General features: G+C 39.7%; 1 protein-coding gene across 11 annotated transcripts in view; it reads left to right on the top strand.

The window, feature by feature from the left end:
* MED12L (mediator complex subunit 12L) overlaps positions 1 to 20457 on the top strand; it is a 327766-nt gene that overhangs the window by 290177 nt on the left and 17132 nt on the right. For all 11 annotated transcript variants that reach the window (XM_058550842.1, XM_058550826.1, XM_058550786.1 and 8 more), the window contains 5 exons: positions 920 to 1146; positions 13034 to 13123; positions 15072 to 15295; positions 17244 to 17400; positions 20136 to 20216. In XM_058550842.1, the coding sequence (XP_058406825.1) occupies positions 920 to 1146; positions 13034 to 13123; positions 15072 to 15295; positions 17244 to 17400; positions 20136 to 20216 (779 nt within the window). The remainder of the gene's footprint in view (positions 1 to 919; positions 1147 to 13033; positions 13124 to 15071; positions 15296 to 17243; positions 17401 to 20135; positions 20217 to 20457) is intronic.

The following is a 20457-nucleotide window of genomic DNA, read 5'->3' as shown; positions in this document are numbered from 1 at the left end:
GTCATGCGCCGCATAACGACATTTTGGTCAACGACGGACCACATATACAGCAGTGGTATACCGTCTAGGTTTGTGTAAGCACACTCTATGATGTTTGCACAATGACAAAATCGCCTAACGATGCATTTCTGAGAACGTGTCCCTGTCGTTAAGCGACGCATAACTGTATAGACTATCTGGAGAATGAAGGGTTGGCATCTACTTTGAACCCAGCAAATGTTGAAAATTTTTTTTCCCTAACGCTTACAGGCATTTCACAAATTATATATGCAAATATGTTAAGGATTTCCTTTGGTTTCTTAAGTATCACTATGATCAATATTTCTTGCTTATTTAATTTCTAGCTTTCCAATAAGATGTATTTTGTCTTTAGAATCATGGTATTTGAAGTTTCCAAGCATGTCAAGTTTTTAAAGTATTTTCATGCCTCTCTACTACAAAATGGGTGTTTTCATTTTGCCATGGTAAAGAAGCTTAAATATCATAATCTCCAAATTTCTTTAAAATTACAAAAGAGTTTCTGTGCCTGGCTTAGGACACTTGGAGCAACACACCATGATGGCAACACATTTTACACAAGTATTATGTTCCTGAGAGCCTTGCATAAGTTAAAGTCCACGTGATTCCAAAATTATGCCAGCGACTTTGGGTTTCAGGCGTTTCACTTGGTCAACTGAGATGGGCCCTCCGCGAAAGTCATTCAAATATTATAATTCACTCCTGCATCGCCCTCCCCATCCTTTGGGAATTATCCGTCTTAACCGATCTTTCATATTTGCACTTGGTGGGGCAGTGCTTTATTTTCCATTTTGCTTCACAAAGTGAGGCTTAGACATGGAGGTTTCTGCGGTTTGGTAAAATAAGGAAGACCTGATGCATTAACATGAGTAGAAAGCCCTTCCTCTGGTTGCTTTTGTAGGTGGCTCCCGATTGGACCCTGCAGGCTCCTTTGTCCCGACCAACACCAAGCAGGCTCTGTCGAACATGCTACAGCGGCGCTCCGGCGCTGTGATGCAGCCGCCTGCCCTCCACGCCCTCACTTCGCAGCAGCAGTTGATACAGATGAAGCTTCTGCAGCAGCAGCAGCAGCAGCAGCAGCAGCAGCAGCGGCTCCTCAGGCAAGCCCAGACTCGACCCTTCCAACAGGTTTGTCTGGATCCAGCCATGGAGTCCTCTGCCTTCATTACTTCCTCTAGCAGCGGATGAGTGTTGAGGGGATGGTGGCATACTCTTCCTGTGTGTGTTTCCCTGTATTCTTGGGTGAGTGCGGGACTCTCTCTCATACAGGTTGATAAATACTTTCCCTCTGTTGTATTTTAGTGTTGTCATTGATCAAACAACTGCTCGAAATGTCTTATGCTCATTAAAAATATGCCTTAAAACAAAAAGAAGAGCTAATGACTTTCTAGTCACTTAGAAGAGCAGGCCTTTATCCTTGAAGTGACCTTCTCTGAGCACTCGTCCCTGTTATAATTACCACCATATTCTGTACTCCTGTCAGCTCTACTTTCATGTATTATTACTAGATTTATTTCTCTGAGGTTGTGTCTTGGAAGCCCTAGTATTTCTTAGGTTTTGTCCTGCAGCGCGTTGCGCGGACTACTTTTAGTGTATACTTAATAAAGCAGACAGTAGTTACATCACAAATAACAGTCAGTATATGGATACCTTCAATTTAATTCTTGATTTATATATCTTTAGACCCTATAACCCAATTTTCTTTAACTTTTAGATGACAGTGATTGTTTAACAAAACAGTCGTGGAAGCACACACAACTTAGTATAGATAAGTGAAACCCACGAATCTATACAAATACGTTAAAATAAAAAGAGGGAGGTGAGATTATGACTTCTTTTTCTAGTTTCTATATACTTTTTGTACTTTCCAGTTTTTCTGAAAAAATGGCACTATTTTGATGGTGACGATGATGATAATAGCAGCTAGCACTAATGGAGCACTTACTATTTGCCAAACCACTTCCCAGCACTTCAAATGTGGTAGTTATCCTAGATCCCAGAACAGCCCTGTGAGTTAGGTTCTTTTGTGATCCTCAAAGGAAGGAGCCAATCTCCAAGTGCATCCTGCTCTAGGAAAAACCACAAAACTTTCAAAGGAGAAGAAATTCTAATGCTTTTAAAAATATTCTTTGTATTTTGGATCACTTTCTATACATATCTCCAGCGATAACTTATGGTACTTCTGCATTTATTAGTCCCCTTAGTGATTTTGGGGGATGTGCTGGGGAATTAGTTATGCATTCTTAGAAATGATTCCTTTTTTCACCTGTGTTACGAGAAGGATGGGAGAAAGGAAACTAGTTGAACTGCATGAGAATGCAAATGGCAGTCACTGCCTACCTGTCTCTCCCTGACCTCTAGCCATTGCTCAAACTCCCTGGGTGTCAGGTAAGATGGGCCTAAGTTGCTTTTCACCCAGAAATGATGAGGATTTGATTAAAATTTTTAAAAAGCATTGATTTTACTTAAATAAGCAGCATGTTTGGAGCCATTTAAAACCTTAGTGGAATTTTAGCTCTTCTTGGGGATGAACAAAAATAGTTATACCATTGTTTCAAATCCTTATCAAGATAAATAAAAAATTTACTAGGCGTAACCATCCCACTAGAATGAATTCAGCTCCCTTTCAAAGTAATTTAAGCCTAAGTAAAATTTACCTTCCAATAAGTTTATTTTTTCATATCTACCTTTTTATCATTAGGTGTAATTTGTCTTATTAATAGCCCACTTTCAAACTATTACTGTCAATTCTGTTTTGAATTGCTCCAAATAGTTCCTTGTTGTTGTTAGTGCCATCGAGTGGATTCTGACTCCTAGCGCCCCTGTGGACAGCAGAGGGAACTCTGCCTGGTCGGTCTTTCTCCGCCATCCTCTCACCTTCTAGCGCTGTATCAGACAATGCTCTGTTGCTATTCACAGGGTTTTCATAGCCAGTTTTTTTGGAAGTGGGTGACCAGGTCCTTCTTCCTAGTCTGTCTTAGTCTAGAAGCTCCACTAAAACCTGTCCACCATGGGTGACCCTGCTCATATTTGAAATACCGGTGGCATAGCTTTCAGCATCGCAGCAGCACGCAGCCACCACAGTATGACAACCGGTAGATGGGTGGTGTGGGTCCCTGAACCCAGGCCGCAGTGGTGAGAGCGCCAAATCTTAACCACTAGACCACCAGGGCTGACCTGAGTGCTTCCTAGCATTGGGAAAAAGCTTCTGTCGGTCATCGGCTTTTCTGTTATGGACCATTGTTTTAAGACATTGGTATGGTGTCTAGAAACCAGGTGCTAAATAGCGTGGATATTGTTAGATATTTTTAATCAAATTATTTGATGTAATGATTGTTATTATAATCAAGTATGTTTTCTTACAGGTTTAGTGCATATAGACATGCATAAAGATGTTTTGGCAAGGAAACGTGTTTTCCTTAGTTACAGTCTTCATCCAGGAAAATAATGATCGCTCTCCATTCCTTACTCAAAGTCCCTTGTTTGGATGGGACTCAGTATAGTGATTGCTACCTTTCTGTGCCTCAGAACCTCATCTATGGAACGGAGCTGAGGCAACACTTGCTTTATAGGGTTCTTGTGAAATTAATGATATAACACATGTAACAGACCTTAGAACAGTGGTTGGTTCATAGTAAGTGCTCAAAACATGTTAGCTGCCATATTTACTGTTTTATTAGTATCATTTTATGGTTGTATTATTTCAGAGGAAATCCCTGTCCCATAAAAATGATCTTTATTTTCTTACATATGTTAAAGATTGAAAGAGAATAAAAGCACATCAGATGCTGCTTGTATAATTACACTAATTGTCCCTAGTAAGATTGGCGCTCAATGGCCGCCAATGGAAGAGACCAATAAAAAAGAATGTTGTTTAGTTTTCCTAATAGCCATTTTTGTTTTTTAGAGCCGTATGTTTTTACTGTCTAAATTCCTGTGGTACAAACTATAGAGGGGCTGATTCCAATTTCAGTGTTAAAAATATCGCTATATTTTATTTTCTACATATCCTATGGGAACTATCACAAAATACAGAATATTGGTTATAATAATGCAAAATGCTACTTAAACTGTTTCCCAATCACCCTTTTCTTATATTCAGTATTTTTGTTCTGACAGAAGGACCTTCCTTCTCCACCCCCAACAAATCAGTTTTCTATGGAAGGGGCTTTTGGAGGGAATCTTTAAGTTTTGATGCAGGAAAAGGACTTAATTTTATGCCTTGATTTATGGTATCACTTTATCCTGATTTCTCCCTTTCAATTCACAAAATCACTTTGTGTTCTTTGTAATAATCAATGCCAGACAATTTGTTTTAAGAGTCCAGAGATAGACAAAAGATGTGTTTAGCTTAAATTGGTTGAGACACATTTGGAAGAAAACAATTGGTTGTAGGCTACAAAGAATGAATCATAGGGATTTTCACGACATTAAAGAGGAAGATTTCTGACAGAGGACAGAAGTGATGTGCCTGGTTATAGCTGGTGGTTACCTTTGGGAACCTTTGGTTATCAACCATGGAGCAGATGCCATCATTGTGTATCCAAATGAAGGAATTAGGTGACTTACAGAAAGGACAGTGACTGAGTCAGAGCCTCCCAGGGTTGTTAGCTTCTTGGCAAAAGTGAATCTGAAACATCCTGCAGACATGGCTCCTGGATTAATGAAGTCCACTTGAGTTGAGCACCCAACCTTTTGCTTGGTGATTGATCTCCTACCCTACAGACATGGTGTTACCTAGGAATATCTGTTTCCTTCTTTTGCTTTCTCCCTACTACTCATTCTTTAGCAGTGTATTTCAAATGTACAGGCGAGAGTAGAAAATTATATAGCAAACTCTAATGTACTTACCTAGCTTTATTAAATAATAATGTTCTGCCATATTCACTTTAGATCATTTTTTGAAAAAATAAAAGATTACAGATATGGATGAGGCTCCTTGTCTCCTCTCATTTCCCTTCTTTCCTATAAAGAGGTCATCATTATCATGAATTGAGTGTTTTTCTTATGAATGTTTTTATACTTTTACTGCATATTTTTGCATCCTTTGACATGAAGGTCATATAGTATTACTTTCAGATTTGAATCTTTATATAATAGTCTCACACATGTATTATTGTTTTGCAACTTTTTCATTTTGACTAATTTTGAATTATATCCACTTTGTTACACATAGTTTTATTCATTTGTTTGTCCTGGTTGGATGCTATTCCATTTTGAATATTAACATTTATCCATTCTCCTGTTGGTGGTCATTTAAGTTCTTTCCAATTTTTTCTTATTGTTAACGATGTTACAGGAAACATTTTTGTTCATTTCTTCTGCACACGTGGAGAGTTTTAGGGTATGTACTTGGAAGTGGAAATGCTGATTTGATTTCCAAAGTGGTGGTAAATGAGTGTTTTCCTTTCTCCACATCCTCACCCAACTTATAATATCTTCAGACCTTAATTTTCTCATTCAGAGCAGGTTAAATGGTATATTGTATTATGACATTTTAATTTACATTTCTGATTACCTGTGAATTAAGACGTCTTTTATAACTTTACTAGCTATTTAAATTTTCCCTTCTGTAATTTTCCTGATTGTATAATTTGTGCATGTTTCAAAATAATTTGATTCTTATTTGCTAAAGGTAGGCAAAATAGTCTTGTTGAAACAACTCTTGAGTTTTGACAATTATCTTTAATGCATTTCCCCAGAAAGTATACTTTATATACATCTCAGTGACAAAAATAACTTAGGAGGACAGAAACCACTGAACTAGTAAATATGTCCTGAACCCAATCATTTTGTTCCTTGGATGGAAACATGTCCGGGGAAGCGGGTACTGTGCTTATTAATATCTGATATTTTTCTGTTTGTTTGAATGATGAAGAAAGTGCTCATTTCCTTTGCTAAAATTATGATTAGGCAACTATAATCATCTAGAAGATAGTACACGCAGCTTGATTTTTATGAGAGGAGGAGAAGATTGAGGTAGAGGAGTGAGAAGGGACCAGTATACAAAGGTGGTTGTTTAATCTAAATGCAAATGTACAGATGCAGTGAATTATGTACCTACACCCAAAATGGAGAGAATAGATATTATTTGCTTGGGAAATTCCTCCCATAATTTCTAGTCCTTAATATAGTACAATACTTTTTCTATTAGGGTTGAGAATCTTTTGCCTCATCTCTGTCTCTAAAACTCAATGAGCAAAAATTTTTAATATCTCATACAAAATGTTGCTTAGAATCCACTTATAAAAATGATTAAACAAGTGAATCATTTGCCTGAGAAATAGGAATTTTTCCTAGGCATTTAGTTCCCTTTTTTAAAATCAGATTTCCTGTTAGTGGGTAAACACTGGTTGCTGCATCAGTATGTGTTGTCTGTTTTGGTTGATTGAATGTGTGGTTAACCTGATGCTCTGTTTTCATTTGCATTTACTGGGGATGGAGCTATCTAACTACATCCTCCAACAATATATGACTTACTGACTCGTTCACTTAATGTGTTGTTTGTTTAATGTGACCCAGATGTCCTGAGCTCTCCCACGGGCTCTGGGCAAGAAGGACTCTGGTGCCCTGTTGCTGACACTGGGGTGCTGCCATCCCTTAGCTGCAGGAGTATCTGTGTCTGATAGCCCCCTACTTCTTTGATGTCACCACCTCACCTCGAGGTTGTGCTATTCTGTTAAATGAATATTACCATATTATTTATCACTGTACCAGCCTATGGTGACATCATTTGGCATAAAAATTAATAAAACCTCTTTAGCACCTTAAGTCTTGAGTCCCTGAAACGTTGTTTTAAAATGAACTATTTCATATGTATTTTGGCTACACACGTTAGGCTGAAAAATCTTATCTGTGTTGTCTGCCGTTTTCTTGCTGTCCCCTTTCTGTAGGACTTCTGTAACTCTGCTGTCTCCCTTCTGGAAGACTTTGACAACATAATGGTAACACCCCTGCTGTCATTCCTTTTTCTTTCTTTCTTTTTTTTTTTTTTTAGTAAAGTTTTATAGCATTACTCTTTGAACGTCAAAATGAGAAGTGAGTTATTCTTCTTTAGCTGGTAATAATTACAGTCTTCATTTCACTGTTATTCACTTGGTTTATGTCTGAGACTGTAACACAGAATCATGAATGCATTGACCATGTTCGTTTAGTGGAATTTATTTCTGAAAGTGTTCCCCTTTGATTGCCTCATGGTTTTCATCATACGTGTGTATGGTGTAGAAATCAGTGGACGTTCATGGCCTGGGCTTGGGAGCATAGACCAGTTCGTGCACCTTCATCTCAGTCCCAGTTTTGAACCCATCTCCTCCTAAGCTCTTGCTTCTGTCTGTGGTAACTGACATCATAATAGAGGAACGCATGGCATGCTGACTCATAGGCCAATGCAAGATAATGAAAACCGTGGTTATGAAACGTACCCTTCTCATCACATCCCACTCACTGGCTATTCCTAAATTCTCAACAGACCGCATCATCTTTATTTTCTTTCCGGTGTGGAAAAGATGTTTTTTGAGCATAGGTCTTGTGCATGCATGTCATGGGACTTCACCTCTACTGCTTTGCCTGGGCTAGCTAAGAATGCATGTTTTGCATTAAATTACTTGTAGGTTTCTGTATCAGGTAGCCAACCCACAACATAAACCCAAGAAGCATTAGAATAAAAAAGAGCACACATCTCAGATGTGAATGTAAGTTAACTTGTTTCACTGCCAATTTAATGGGTAACATTTTCTATACATTGATGAAAATATCCTTAACTGCATATTCAAGCTTTGAAAATATTTAGGTTCTTTAAATACTTGTTATGTAGGCAATTTCTTTAATAGTTATTTCAGCAAAGAAAAGTTTGGAGACTTTGCAGAAAAGAATCTATTTTTCTTGACACTTTGTGTTATACAGAGAGCAGTTGAGGTTTTTATTTATTTAAAAACTTGAATTAAACTTTATCAAATTTGAACATATTTTGGTGATAGCTTATGTTTGCTATAGGGCATTTATTGTTTAGATGTAATTCGGATAGAAAACAATTTGCATCAGTCGTTGATTTTACTTTTGTTTTTTAATAAAAATAGACAAAATATTTTGTCAACTATTTAAAGTCAAAAGGTTCTATGATTTCTATATTCATTCAAACTACTGGAAATGTGTATATATAGCTTTGCTGCCCTTTTCACCATTCTTATTTTCCTTTAATATTCTCCAATATTAGGAATTTAATGAATGTATATACTCAACCAATCGTTATATTCATCATTTATGGGCATGTTAATAGAACATATTGTAAAAGTTCATTATTGTATGAGGTTTGTTTATTTTAGAATGAATCAGTTTGTTCCAGCAGTTAATGTTACTGTTAATTGATTCCCAACCAAGTTATATTTGATGTGAAAGCTTTGTAAAAGAATCAAGCATAACTGGTCAACAGGACCGCTTATAATTATAAAATTTTCTCTGTGTCTATTGTCTGCAATCAAAATACACCGTTATGATGTGAGGACCATAACTTCTGGTTCACGTTATGTGTTTGTTTTAGCTTAGGGCGCCATTACGCAGCACCTTCCAAACTAGTAGTCACAAATAAAACCCTTTTGCTAGGTGACTCATGAAACATTACCTACTGATTTTCATTGGGTGACTTTTATTATTATTCCTAAGTCAGCGTTTTCAGAAGCAGTCACTGTGGTTTTTCAGGTACAACTTGTCTTTCTGCTTGCGACCCTTACACACTATTGAAAAATTACTAAATGGAGATTTAAAAAAATCATTACTAGTGGATTAAGTGGATAGAAAATTCCTGATCCTGAAGTGCCACTGATTGTAATGCTTACTGTCTGCTAATTGGAGGTCTGTCCAGTTCTCCTTTAGAAAGAAGTCTTCACATTTGCTCAGTTGACTGAGGGAGTGATTGCTAATGAAGATAACAAGACCCAGAAGAATGAAAATTATGTTTGAGGATGATTTATTGAAAATTTTTAACTTACTGGATGCATTAATTTCAAATTGTGTAAAAGGCCTTGGAGTCAATATCTCTTTGAGTTCAGATACTTGTTTAGTTAAAAATAAAGCAGTAAGAGAGAGAATTGTTCTTGTAAAGGCCGAGAGGATGAGTCAGTATTGAACAGCACAGCTTTTTTAGAAGTTTTTAGAAAATGGACATTTTAGAAAATATAATGGATTTATTTTTTGTACACAGAGGCAAGCCCAAATCAAAGTGCATAAAAACGAACTGGAGAGACCATGTGTAAGAAATGACCTCAGGTAGCAATGTAGAGATGGCTCTATGTAATTATCAGAATATCCTGGCTGACTGTGGCTTGTTCCCTTAGCACATGTAAGTCAGGTACCTGAGCCATGGGAGCTGGAGCTGGGTCACGAACATGTCTTGATTTTCTCTCCCAGTGATATGCTCAAAGTCAGATGGCACCTGGCTCGACACAAATATTCCATCAAAAACCAGCCTCCTGAGCTGTCTTTTGCACCCATAAAAATGTGAAGTAATGCTGCCTCTAATTGTTTCCGTTAAGCAGAATAAAGCAAGAGGGGAAATTGAGCTACTCCCCAGATGTTAATGCAAGCAGAAAGAAGAAATCATTAGAATGATGGATGTAAAATTAAATTAAAATTGAGTTTTCAAAACAAAAGATGTTGCTAAAAAATATGGGGCAATTGGAAAGCAGTTGGTAAACTAATTTGTGCTGAAATATAAATCCTAATTTACCTCTGGAACTCTTGATTAACGGATAAACTAAATTAAATCTTAGATTTTCTCCACAGATATTTGTTGAGCACTGACTGTGTGCCAGACATTGTGCTAGGAACTGATTAAAATAAATGAAGTGTAGGAAGTTTTCAAAAAATCACAAATAAATGGATTATGTTTAAGGTGACCATATGTCCCGATTTGCCAGGCATGGTCCCACTTTGCCCCTGTTGTCCTGGCCTGTCCCATTTAGGATGATACATTATATAGACCCTTTTGATTTAATGCAACCAAACCATCCCCACCACCATTAAAAGACTTCTACTAAATGCCAATCTTTAGTTTCCTGACTTATTTCCACGTTATGGTCCTTGTTCAGCATTTGTAAAGTCTTTCAAGTTACCAAAGAACTTTTCTTAGTTGTTCATTCATTTTTTCTTTTCTTTTCTTCTTCTTTTTTTTTTTTTTTTTTGTGAGGAAGATCAGCCCTGAGCTAACATCCATGCCTATCCTCCTTTTTGCTGAGGAAGACTGGCCCTGGGCTAACATCCATGCCCATCTTCCTCTACTTTATATGGGACACCACCACAGCATGCCCTGACAAGCGGTGCATCGGTGCGCACCCGTGATCCGAACCTGAACCACCAGCAGTGGAGCGTGTGCACTTAACCACTAAGCCATGGGGCCGGCCCCAGTCGTTCATTCTTTACTGAACAAATTGAACTATTTCTACAAGTTGAAATAATGTGTTTCTAGCATTATTCTGGGAAAACAAAGAAAAGTAGGAGGCCATTTCAGTTTTGTGGGAGAGATGGGTATTTTTCATTCAGGACCACATATGATGATAAAGCTATGAGAGAGCACTTAGCAAGTGTAGCCAAGGTGAGGTGTTTTCTCAGGAAGGTGTTGCATATCTGAATTGTTACCTACTGTACTTAAGTAGTAAGTCGGGAAAAATTGGTGGTGGGGGGGAGCATATATTCACAGATAAATAGTTTACCTGTAGACAAAAAATGGTTGACTGAGAATGCATGAATTTTAGAGGGTAAAGGTGGATTTGAAATTTTTTATCTCTTTCTCCTTGCTTGTTAGTGTTTTCCTTGGTTGTTAATTTTGTTAGTTTTTTAAATGTAGAATAGGTTTTAATTCATTTCTTAAGTCTCCATGATCTCAACTGTTATTTTCAGTAAAAGAGTGTTTCCCAGGAACTGAGACATTTACCTCATTAGTATTCTAGGTTCCCCCACTTGTGTGTCCTACTTTGTTTCATGATGTTCGTCAATAAACCAAGGAAGAGCAAAGAGTTAGAAAAGATCTGTTTTATGCATTTGCATGCAGCCGTCACACACAGATTACTTCTTGTTTCCCTCCAAGCCAAAACAGGGCAGGGATATTGTAGCGTATTTATGGATCTCAAAATTCTAACTCACATATAAATATTCGTTTTTTTCCCTTTCTGTAAAAATGATATACCTATATTTGTCCCCACAAAGAAGCACACTAAGTTTCAGAGACCTCTTCCAACCCTGTCAGGGAGCACTGATTCAAGGAGTGGGACTTAAAGATCTGGTTGATTTAATGCCTCCTTGGCATAGTGTTTGGATGATCAGGAGCCGTTTGGATACTTAGGCTCCAGATTGCCACGCTGCCGTGACATGGCTTCTCATAGAGGAAGTTTGGGCTGTTTTACTTAGACCCAAGCAAATAGAGATATAATCGCACTTAGATTAATCAGTTAAAGGTTGAGTGTGTCTTCATGGTATCCTGTTCTGGAAAGTTAGATTCTTGTTGAAGCTGTTATATATACAGACATCTGGGAAACTCGTGTTGGGTCCTTGAGTGGGTGGATAATCACCTTAGCAGAGGCTCAGGTTTCTCATATGCCCTCAGTGATTTTATATGGGGATCCGAGAAAGGTCTTCACTGTCTGATGTATACATTTGGTTTCAATATCTCATTAACAAGTCTTAATAAAGATTCTCCTTTTGATGTCTTATTGGGATGAGTTTAAGAGGCTGTGTCCCTGAAGAATAAGCACCAAATGAGGATTTCTATATTTTCATTCTTCATATCACATATGGAGACACCTCGCCATAATGGAATGAGCACTGGGCTTTGGAGTCAGACTCACCTGAGTTCAGATGCTGGCTCAGCCAGGTGCAGATGGGCGAGCTGGCTAGGCTCCTTAAGCTCTTTCAGCATGGCCTTTCCTGTCTGAAGAAAATGGGGATGATGCTCCTCCCTGTGGAGTTCTTGTGAGAAATGGGGATAAGAACAAGAATCCCATTCCCTAGCATATAAGAGATGCTTAATAATTGTTAGTGTTCTCCTCTGAAGCTAAATGTTTATCCCTTTCTCTGTGCTGGAAGTATCTATACTACTTTCCAAGCACATTAAAGTGGTTTTCTATGACTATAATTTAGCACTTTTTAAAAATGAGGACATCTTTTGTATAAAACAGTAGTAAAATATCCTAGACTAAACCCCATTCTTTATAATTAATAAGTCCTAAAAAACCCTAGGGACGATCGGAAGCTAGGCCTCTTTCTGTGGTGCTTCCGTGAAATAGCTTCTGCTGGCAAGACAAAAAGCAGAGACAGCTGCTCTTATAATTGTGTTTATTTTCTGAAGGCGAAGACATATATTAAATTAAGAGTGGTGAACAGATGTTAATTGGTTGTATTTTATATTGTAGTTGGTTAGAATTATATTTGCTATTAACTTATAAATTTTTAAAATTATATTCTAATTGATTGTTAGAGTCATAGGAGGTCCCAATTCATCCCTTGAATATATGGCTAAATAGACAGTTTTTAGGTCACTATGAAGAAGCTTCATTAAAAAATCATGAAATTTGTATATGCCATTTGTAGGTACCACCTATTCTCTTCTTTCATGGGCAGAGGATGGTGCAACTCTGTGGTTTCATATTTCACACTGAGAGGCTCATGCCCCTCTAGACTGAAAGGCATGAGCCTCTCAGTGTGAAATCACTGCCGTGGAGTGTACAAGAAGGCTGTCTCAGAGCCTCTCTGATGAGCAGACCATTGGTTATTTTGGCTTGTATTTATGTCTGTTTGTATTTGTATTTATGGGGACATCCATAGTCGTCTTAGGAAGAAATGATGAGTTCAACAATCTCTACACACATAAGAAATTGATGAGAAATTATATTTAATGCAGGTTGGAAGTTTGCAAGTTCTGTACTCACATAAGTGAGACTTGGTGTCATGGGTTATTGGGGTTTTAGCCAGGAGCCAAATCAAGCCCTTGCTGTAATGATCAAGAGTGCATCTCGGCTTTGTTTTCCAGGGCCAGCCGGGGGACCAGGCTGCTCTCTTTGCTGCACAAGTGCGGCCCTCCCCTCAGCTCTCGCAGTATCCAGGGCTGCAGCAAGCACAGGTACCACGTTTGCTTTGTAGATGCTGCTGGGGGTTTTAATGCTCTTTATTTGAAGTGAGAAAGCAAGTAAATAGGATATCAACTCCCTTGTGGGGTCTAGAAGTTAGTTACTTCTTCTGCTTCTAGGTTATAATTGACATTTCAAATGAGCATTACCAGTGATTGCTGAATAAGTCTCTGGATTGGTTAATTTAAAGGGCGTAAAACATTTTAGGAAATTCTTGAATTAAAAACATAAGTAAATTCAAACCTCTCTATTAATGCTGATAGTAGATATTGAAACGCATAACAGTCCCAGAGTAAGTATTTTATGTTATAATGTACAATGATGTAATTCATGATTGAATTTATCGTCTTCAAAGATAGCTTCAGAGAGAAGTCATAGTACAATAAGGAGATAATTGGCCTTGGAATCAGACCTTGGCACAATTCCTGGCCACTTACAAGCTGTGTGATGCTCTGCAAGTTACTCTGAGCCTTGGTTTCCTTCTCTGTAAAACAGAGATGAACGTTGTGAGGATTTAAGACAACCTGTGGAACTAGCCTGGCACCAGATACAGAGTAGCTGCTTGACAAATGATAGACTTGCCTTAATATAATGCACATCTTGAGCTGTTTTTCGAATAATTCTGCTATTTCTGCATCCATATACTTTTACTCTGTCCCTCTCACAATCAGGAGCCTGGGGGTATTGGCGAGACTACTAGTTGGGTCTGGCAGCTCCTACTTTGTCTACCCTGAAAGGAGAGCCGAGGTGGCCTCCACAGGCGCTGAGCCCTTCAGCCTGGATCCATTCACGCTGCCTGCTGGGAGCTCCCTGTGCACTGCTCTGTCTTCCAAGTCAGAGCTGTTCAGCTACATTAAAATATGGTGCTTTGGGGATTTGGAGAGCAGTTCTCTTCTACTTTAATCAGCATTCTGTTCTATCAATTGTAGGTAGTGATCCAGCAGAACCTCAGGTTTTTCATTTACATTAGGTATCAAGATTTAGAGAAACAGGCACTCATATATTAATATTGAATGGAAAAATTAAGTGTTCAGAGTATTGGTGGAGTGCTGAAGTGGGCTATGGTCCCACCAGGACTAGAGGGTATTAAATAGTCACCGATTACACCCTTGCTCTCTGGTTAAGGTATCAATTGGGACTTTTTTTGTAACTGGTTAGTTGCTATAGCACATTCATCAGCTCCGAGGAGGTGTAGTCACATGTTAGTAAAGTGTACTCCATTGTTTTAATTTACGTTGAGCATGGGTAGCTGTTCTGACTCATTTTGGAAATGACATTGATGATGCTTGGGATCTGTTGAACATTGATGTCATCTGTCATCTGTGCAATAAAGGTATTGATGCTTGCCTGATTATTTCTTTTATTTTTTTTGGTGAGGAAGACCAGCCCTGAGCTAACATCCGATGCCAATCCTCTTTTTTTTTTTTGCTGAGGAAGACTGGCCCTAGGCTAACACCCGTGCCCGTCTTCCTCTACTTTATATGGGATGCCGCCACAGCATGGCTTAACAAGCGATGCGTTGGTGCGCGCCCGGGATCCGAACCTGCGAACTCCGGGCTGCTGCAGCGGAGCACGCACGCTTAACCCGGTTGTGCCACTAGGCTGGCCCCTCCTGATTATTTCTATATGGAAACATACTCTTCCTTCCCTCAAAATAAGCAACTGATCATAAAACTAATCTCCTAACCAAGTGAGAATTCATTTTTTTTTTTAATCGCATTTTCTGGCGAATCATTATATACAACCAGTTCATTCTGTAGCTTTTTGGCTAGCCTCTCTGCCTCCACAATAGTCCTCCTCGTATTTTGAGTCATAAGAGCATTTGAAAACAGTGAATTTTAGGAGGCTGCTCCTGGGTTTGTCTTTGCCCCATGTATGTTAATAATGGGAAAGCTGGTGGTAAATGGAAACGTTGACTTCTTTCCTTGTGTCTGCCTGCAGACCATGCCCCAGGGCTATACGATGTACGGAACACAGATGCCTTTGCAGCAGACCCCGCAGCAGCAGGCTGTGGTCCTGTCCCCCACCTATAACTCCAGAACCTATCCGGCCGCACATTCCAACCCGGCGCTCATGGAAAGACTCCGACAGATGCAGCAGCAGCCCAGTGGCTATGTCCAGCAACAGGCGTCGCCGTACCTGCAGCCCTTAGCCGGCTCTCAGAGGTGACGCTTGTGGAGATAAGGATGGCGGTGGTAGACCCTCAAACCCTTACCTTTCTTATGCTTCTTCTAGGGTGTGGTGCTTCATGTTGTCTCTATGAGCTTGCGTATTTGCATGTAATTTGCATTCTGTTGTCTCATTGGTAGGCGCATCCTGGTAGAGATTCAGGATAAGCAGTGCTCCATCTTGTTGAGTTCATTCAAGGCCCCTGTAGTTTGATTCCCATCTTCCATAGCATGAGTGTAATATTTTTAGACGACACCACTATGTTAGCTCCAGTGTCTTTTTTTCCCCCCTCTTTTAAAAAGGTTTTTTGGCTAAAAATATCTAAGATAAAAAATGTTGATTATTGTTAGCAATGCCTTACTAGAATTATGTTGATCAGAGCCATCAAGTCTGTGATTGCAATACTCATTGTGCATGGTGCCCATAAGCGTTTTCTTAAATCTTAGCTTCTACCTTTTTCGCTTCAGGGATGGTTGGCAAAACAGGGTCGTGAAAGTCTTTTTTTCAGTTCTTGCTTTACTCAGATCCCTTAGACATGGTGTATATCTGCACTGTCCATTATAGTAGCCGCCAGCCACATGTGGATATTTAAATGTAGGCTAATTCAAGTTAAATTAAGAATTTAGTTCCTTGGTCACAATTGTCACATTTCTAGTGTTCAGTAGCCATGTGTAGCCAGCAGGGCTAGCGTTAAAGGTATGCCACCTGTGCAGGGACACGGGCCGCTGTGTGTAGAAGGGCTCTGTGCTTGGTTTAATGCCCTACCGTCACCCTCTTGAAATTCTTACTCATCTTTGATTAGGAACGCCTGCCGTTTTGTTTTGCACTGAGACCCAAAAATTATGTAGCTGGTCCTAGTGGCCAGTGGCTATCTTATTGGACAGCACAGATGTAGAACATTTCGGTCATTGTAGAAAGTCCTGTTGGATAGCATTGATCTAGAAGAATTGTTTCATACACAATCATGTACTTTCGCGGACAGCAGCCAAGCTCCACGTGTCATCATCTGGCTCCGCGTCAGCTCTAAGTTATCACGTTTGGAAAGTGGGCAAGGTTGATGGTATTTGGGAAAATAAATAAATTTGGAAAACATGCATCATCTTTATTAGTTTTCTAGTAAGTGGAAGCATAGCATATTACCTAAGAACTTTAGAGCCCTAAATTCTGGATTTAAATCCTGCCTGTGCCATTTGCTATCTGAATAACTTTAGGAAGTTATTTCTCTGGCTGTTTTCTCTCTCTCTTTTTTTTTTTTTTTGGTGAGGAAGATCAGCCCTGAGCTAACATCCGTGCTAATCCTCCTCTTTTTGCTGAGGAAGACCAGCTCTGAGCTAACATCTATTGCCAATCCTCCTCCTTTTTTCCCCCAAAGCCCCAGTAGATAGTTGTATGTCATAGTTGCACATCCTTCTAGTTGCTGCTGTATGTGGGACGCCGCCTCAGCATGGCTGGAGAAGCGGTGCGTCGGTGCGCGCCCAGGATCTGAACCTGGGCCGCCAGCAGCGGAGCGCACATGCTTAACCACTAAGCCACGGGGCCGGCCCTGTTTTCTCATTTTTAAATTGGGGAGAACGAAACTGCTGACCTCAAAGTGCTGCTGTGGGGAGTAAATGAAACAACACATTTCAGACTTTTACCACAGAGTAAAATGCTCAGTTAATGTCACTTATTATTAAAAACTATTAAAAGTTTTTAAAAAGTGATTTGTGCATGGTTGCGGTTTTGCTTTAAGTGGTAGGTGTGCTTGATGTCCTTTTCCAAGTGATCCGTCTGTCCCTGGGAATCTAGGTTGTCTGGACCGCTGGCCTTTAGTGCACTTGAATTGTGTAAGTAATTATGAACACAGTCGTTTCTCTGTGCAGATGTGCAGTGTGCTAGTGGCGCTGATTACAGATCTGACAGCACAACTTGGGCCTGAAATCAGGTTGCGTTCTTCTTTACCAGACTGAATCATCAGTCCCTTCAGCAGAGCCCCCTGGTGGGCGGAGGCATGGATGCGGTGTTGACTTCCGCACACCCAAACCTTCCCTCGGTGCCCCTGCCCCAGGACCCGATGAGGCCCAGGCAGCCACAGGTTCGACAGCAGCAGAGGCTCCTCCAGGTACGGGGCTGGGAGGTGAGGGCAACTCGTGATGGTTCCTCAGCAGTCATAGGAAATGACAGGCGCTTCATTTAATTGCCAAGTTCTAAGGAATCCTGTGTATTTGACACTAGGAGCCAAACTGGTGCAACTTAGTTCCAATTTGACAAGGGTCTTCCTTTGACTGTGCATCTGCTAGGTCATGGGCAGGAGAGTGCACTTTGCACAGCATCCTTCCTCTTTCACAGAAGTTCGAGAGGATAGCTGGGTGCCTTTATTTTAACAGTCAGTTTCACCTTACGCAGTCACTATTGAACCTAGAGGCCATGTGATTTCAAATTGCAAAATTTCTTATATGTGTTTTTTTAGAAAAAATAAAATTGAGCTGTCTAGAGCTTTCATCAGATTCCTAGAGGGGTTTGTAATCCAAAAAAGTTTGAGTAACACCTCTGCTCTGATTAGGCTGTGAAGTTGGAGTTACATAGGTAGGATATTTCAAAGGGATATTTCATCTTGTCTCTGTTAGAATCCACAGAGCTATCCTTCAACTACTGGGTAGAAATAGTTGAGTCTCCTATGTACGATTCCTCCCCTTGACACATTCTTGCTTCTAACTTCCTCATTTAGGAAATACCAGCTATTACATTTACCTGTTGCCTTTATCTTCATTGTTCGCAAGCTTGTCCTATGTTATTGGGTTGGAGATTGCCTGATGAGTCTGTACAGTGGACTCTAATCTTATCAGCAGTCCACCTAGAGATGCAGTGTTATTTTATGTATTACTGAGAAAGAAAAAAAAAATAGCACCAAAAATGGGGGCTCTCGTAGAGCTGGGTTATTCTCTTAGGGTAAGGTCAGTATTTCTATAAACCTGTCATGAAAGGGACAGTAAAGGAACCTGCGTGTCTAAATCTTGACACTGGATGAGGGAAGAAAAAATACCTCCCCTGAGACCACGAACCACAAGCTCAAATGGATTAGAGGTTTGAATTCATTGTGAATCAAAAAATTCTGGTTGGCAGTGCCCCCAGGGGACAGATAGATGCCAGTACAAATCCTCTAGAACCAGGCTTCACAATTGTAAGATGCCCTAGCTGCATCCCAGTTTTCACCTGTTAAAGTGTGGAAAGTTGTATCACCAAGTTGATAACATATGGTAACTGGTTTGGGGGAGTGTGGCCTACCCACGTCCAGTTGCACTCATTGTAGAGAGGTTATCTCCAACGTGGTGAAACCCCCCGTATCCTCGTAAGTAAGATGGAAATAATTAGAGTACTTAGCTCTTCACTATGTAGTGAGAATTAAATGTGAAAATGCAAGTAAAGCCCTCGTTTGGCAGTAATGCTGTTACTATTAGCATTAAGATGACTATTAATAATCATAGTGATATTCTTAAAATAATTTTCTTCCAAGTTCTGAGGATATTTCAAAACTTTTTAGGATTGATATTTATAGTTCCCTCTGTTTTAATATTTGTCATTTCCAAATCATTGAGGGAAGTTATTACATTATTTATTTACCGCTTCCTGTCTTACACTGGTGTTTTTTAAGGCTGCAAATTTGGAAAGCCTTCCTTATTGGTTAATATGTACTTTTTGTCCCGATTAACGTAATATGTCCTTCTGGTAATTTTTTCATTAGCAACACGTTCCCTAGAGACAAAGAAAAGTGATTTACTTCTGCATGAGGATTACACTTACTCCTTTTTTGGTGATTCACTATGTCCTTAAAGGAACAAACTAATAATTATGAAATTGGGTTGATTTTCCCTAAAAGAGTTCACAGAGCCAAATGGAGAATTGGGTTCATACTGCAAGCACCGTGCTTCTGGTCTAACTTGCATTGTTCACGTTGGGAGTGACCCTGCCCAGCCCTCTGCTAGGATTCCATATCCATGAGCATTGTCACTTAGTGAGAAATGCCATCTGGCAAGAGCTATTTATTACCTTGCCCTAAAGAAGACAAATAGGGGATAGTGTGCAAACCAGGTTGGAAAATGCAAAGAATGAAAAGTAGTCTGGCACCGTCATCATCAAGATGAAGGGTATGAGTGGAGGGAACTTTAAAGGTCTTTGAGACAAACCACCTAATAATATTTTCCTCTCTGTTCCCCCTGGTGGATGTCTAGTCTGTTTCTTCTGTGATTTGGAAGTATTTTCCAAGAGCTATGTATTTGAGCCAACTCTGTCACAGATACAATTTATGATTTTATGCTGGTAATTTATACCAGAACTCCCCACATCTACGTCTTCCTTTAAAAAAAGTCTAATCTCAGGAGTTGTTCAAGAACAGCTCCTCCTCCCTCTCTTCTTCCTCTTCATCTTCATCTTTCTTTAAAAAAAAAAAAAATCTACCCTTCAAGAGTCCCTGCGGATGTCACAGGGAAGAGAAGATAACTACGGAGCAGCCTTTGTGTAACCTGGTAGTATAAGGTAGCATAGAACATGTGGTAGAAAAATGACGTGGAAGGAGTTAAAACACTAAGTACAAAGGATGTAGGGCAGTGTCAACAGTGAACACTGTGACTACCCGTGGAAGAGATCCTCGGGGTTGGAGGGGTCCAAGAAGGCTTCCTGGAGGAGCAGAATTTGCTCTTGCCCTTGAAAGATGCACAGTGTTTGGCAAGGCAAAGACGGAGGAGGCAGATGTATATTATTCTGTTGCCACAAAATAATTAAATCAAAGGCATACGGGGGAGAAGGTGGGCATGATATTAGCCCCTGCGCTTAAGTGTATAATCCTTTCTTTCTTTCTAGATGCAGCAGCCCCAGCAGCCGCCCCAGCCCCAGCAGAGTCAGACTCTCAGTCTCCAGGCGATGCAGCCCCAGCAGCCTTTGGTAAGGCCTGGGGTTTGGGAATCAAACATGGGCATTTCTCTTTAAAAGGCGGGTGGCATCTTCCATGTCCCATAAGATTGTTAAAAATTGAAATAGCCTAAAGATACCCTAGCGGTTTTTCCCCAGAACCTTATCAGAGTACGATTGTGTTGTTGTAGTCTGTATATTTATTTATAGAAATGTATAAATAAATATTTGGCGTTCAGTAGGTTATACCATTTTTCCTCTTCACATTTTTTCA

This window comes from Diceros bicornis, chromosome 2 (genome assembly GCF_020826845.1).
Source record: "Diceros bicornis minor isolate mBicDic1 chromosome 2, mDicBic1.mat.cur, whole genome shotgun sequence".
In the NCBI taxonomy this organism is placed as follows: Eukaryota; Metazoa; Chordata; class Mammalia; order Perissodactyla; family Rhinocerotidae; genus Diceros; species Diceros bicornis.
This window is presented reverse-complemented; position numbering and strand designations above follow the sequence as displayed.